General features: G+C 42.1%; 1 protein-coding gene across 7 annotated transcripts in view; it reads right to left on the bottom strand.

Annotated features, from left to right (window-relative positions):
• The window catches only part of LOC103385440 (aquaporin-4), an 8,655-nt gene that overhangs the window by 1,923 nt on the left and 3,308 nt on the right, over positions 1–3,424 (bottom strand). For 6 of the 7 annotated variants that reach the window (XR_003050764.1, XR_003050765.1, XR_003050763.1 and 3 more), the window contains 4 exons: positions 2,122–3,258; positions 1,423–1,614; positions 586–747; positions 341–505 (listed from right to left, as the gene is read on the bottom strand). Coding sequence is in view for 3 of the 7 variants with exons in the window: in XM_017036286.2 (XP_016891775.1) it covers positions 341–505; positions 586–747; positions 1,423–1,614; positions 2,122–2,136 (534 nt within the window). In the remaining 4 variants the exon portion in view is untranslated. Of the gene's footprint in view, positions 1–340; positions 506–585; positions 748–1,422; positions 1,821–2,121; positions 3,259–3,424 lie in introns of those variants that run through there. The other variant, XR_003050766.1, reaches the window with a different exon arrangement.

A 3,424-nucleotide genomic window follows, 5' to 3' on the forward strand; every position in this document is an offset into this window, starting at 1 on the left:
TGATGAATGAATGGATGGATGAATGGATGGATGGATGGATAGATGGATGAATGGATGGATGGATGAATAGGTGGATGGATGGATGGATGAATGAATGGATGGATGTACTGATGGATGGATGGATGGATAGATGGATGGATTCATGGATGGATGGATGAATAGATGGATGGATGATGGATGGATGGATGAATGGATGAATAGATGGATGATGGATGGATGTACTGATGGATGGACAGCTGGATGAGTAAACATACATTTGTAATGTTTTATATCTGATGTATTTGTGTGTTTGGTCCTGGTTCCGTCCTCAGGTCTGATGAAGACCTGGACCGGGTCTTACCCCTAACAAGACTCCAGCCGTGTGTGCCAGTCCGATCGCTATGTTCCCGGGCTCCGTGCTGTCCTTGCGCCGCTGCTCCTCCACGGAGAAGATGGTGAAGACCATCTGGAAGGTGCACAGGATCTCCGTGGCCAGGGCCTGGGCCGCGTTCAGGTCCTCGGGCACCTGGTACCGATGAAGAGGAGAAGTTACCGGAGGAACGGTTCTGCTGCTCTCCGTCTCCCAGAACAACCAGCCAAACCCACCCTGGTGACAAACAGGTCCGCGGTGGTCTTCAGGGGCAGGGCCAGGTACAGGACCCCCGTCGCCAGAGAGGCCCCCAAACACTGAACGCCAACGAAGAGGAGCGCCTTGGGAACGTCCTGTCTGCGAGCCACGAGCAGAGAGAGCGTGACGGCCGGGTTCACCTGACGAGGAGGGACCAACCACAGAGAGAGAGAGAAATGACGTCATGGTTTTTGAAATGTGCTTTTGAGAAATATATAAATATATTATTAACTAACCGACGTCATGGCTGAACTAGCATCACAACTAAATGAACAATAATAAATAATTAATGACCATTTGAACCAGAGCATCAAGAAGGTGGTCAGAAAAAAATGAGAGTTAAAAAAATAGTTAGTTTAAACAGGAACAAATAATTACTGGTCTCTCATTAACTAACTAACCAACTAACCAACTAACCAACTAACTAACCAACTAACCAACCAACCAACTAACTAACCAACTAACTAACAACCAACTAACTAACTAACCAACTAACCAACAACTAACTAACAACCAACCAACCAACTAACTAACAACCAACTAACTAACTAACCAACTAACTAACCAACTAACTAACTAACCAGGTACAGTGAGTTAACAGTTCAATCTACTGTTGGTAGATTATACTTCATGTTCTCTGAGCACTGACTTCACATCTTCATCATCATCTTCATCATTGACCTCTCTGACCTCTCTGACTTCATCATCTTCAATTCAATAACTAACTAACTAACTAACTAACTAACTAACTAACTAACTAACTAACTAACTAACTAACTAACTAACTAACTCGGTGTGTGTGTGTGTGTGTTCACCTGAGCTCCGCTGATTTCTCCAAAACAGTGTCCCAGTGCAACGATGACCGCGCCCACGGCCACGGCCGGGTACAGGGGTCCCACGGGGCCCCCTCCAGGCCCGGGCAGCGAGGAGCCCAGCACGGTGCTCACTAACACCAGGGTGCCCAGCAGCTCTGCCAGCATGGCCTGCCAGAACTGCCGACTCCGCAACTTCTCAGGAAAAAGGGAGACAAACAAACGGGTCTATATTTAGTTCCTGTCGGCGTCGGGGGGGAAGAAGACGAGATGATGAAGGATTGAAATGAAAATTAATTTAAATTAATTAAATTAAAGGATGGAGTGACTTCATGTATGACATATTGAATAAATTATTGTATATGAAATAATATTGTACATGGTTATTATTATTATTATATTTGGTTGTACAGTATTATACATGTAGTTGAATTAAAGTTTTATATTTTTTCAGACTGTACGATATTATTAAATATGAAAAATATGAATATATGAAAAAAAATATTTTTTTTATGCGAGACGACCAATAAAACAATTAACTGCAGTTTTTCTCACATAATCCAGACAACATTTTCAGTGAAGCTGATGTTAAATCAATTCACTCCGTATCACAGTCACAGTTAAAAAATATTTTCTTTTTTTTTTTTCTTACTTAAGAAGAATGAATAAATATAAACGTAGGAACATAAATCAGATTCTCACCTCACGCCACGTCATCTCCGACTGTAACAGACTCTCGTTTCTCTGATCTGTTCCTCCGTCCGTCTGTCGTTCACGTCAGGGTCTGAGGGTCTGAGGACTCTCGGCTGTGTCCCTCATTGACCTGTAGAATCTGAGAGATGGTTTGATGAATGCAACCTCCCCCCTCCCTCCTCCCTCCCCCCCCTCTGTCCCTCCTTCAGTCGTCTCTCTGCTCTCACCCGCTCCTTATCAGACTGATTTCACTTCCTTTGACTCTCTATCAAACTGAAACGTAAGGAAAGGTGATAAACATTTTAGTTTATTAGCATTTGTCTGTTAGCATTGGTCCATTCTTCTGATAAAAAGACACTTTTTTATTTTATAATTTGAAAAAATTTCTTCACCTCTTAAAAAACAGTTGTTATATATAAGAAATTTGACACTTGGTCGTAATCAATGTTTTTCTTTGACAGAAAATAATGTGAGTCAATAAACAGAAGTCACTGAGTGTAGAATTAAATATTAAAATTATGTTATCAAAAAACAATTAAAAATATAAATGATTAATTCAGGTTAATGGTTCATGAAGTCGGTTTTATATTAACACTTTTGACCAATCAGATCACAGGACATTATGAGAATAACAGGGGAAAATTTGACCAATTAGCTTGGATTTTGAAGTATGAATTCAACTGTGGTTTTCAGCCCAGTAGGGGGCGGAGCCAACTCTCCCTGTGACCTGAAAACATCAGGTCACAGCAGCCGAGGTGTGAAGCTGCGAACGACAGGGTTTTAAAAAAAAACAAAAAAAAAACATCTTTGATGTTGCTGAAAATTAACTTCCATAAATTTACTTCAAAACCTCCAAAAAAGGAGTTGTGGTCTGGATGAATTCACTCACTTAAAACTGTTGAACAGAACTGTACTGTTTTTAAATAACTTTAGAAAGAAAATACAAAACAAAAAAACCCCAGACCACGAACAACAACCAGAGAAAACGATGTGATCAAAGAGCTGGAGTCTAATTTGCCCCCAACCTCCGCAAACTACCACTGAAGGACCGCTCTGGTCGCCATGGGGACCAACTCTTTGATCAGGCTGTTGCCATGGCGCAGCATCTGTGCACACGTTCATTTTCACCATCGACTGATCTCAGACCTGAGAGAGCGAGAGAGAGAGAGAGAGAGGGAGAGAGAGAGAGAGCGAGAGAGCGGGGTTTCACCGACAGGAAGACGGCGTTCTCATCAGAATAAAGGGTTCTAAACACGAGGCACCAAAATCTTCATAAACACCAACGACTGTGTTCGGCTAAGACAGCTAACGG

The sequence above is a fragment of the Cynoglossus semilaevis genome, chromosome 10 (genome assembly GCF_000523025.1).
Source record: "Cynoglossus semilaevis isolate Cse_v1.0 chromosome 10, Cse_v1.0, whole genome shotgun sequence".
NCBI lineage: Eukaryota > Metazoa > Chordata > Actinopteri > Pleuronectiformes > Cynoglossidae > Cynoglossus > Cynoglossus semilaevis.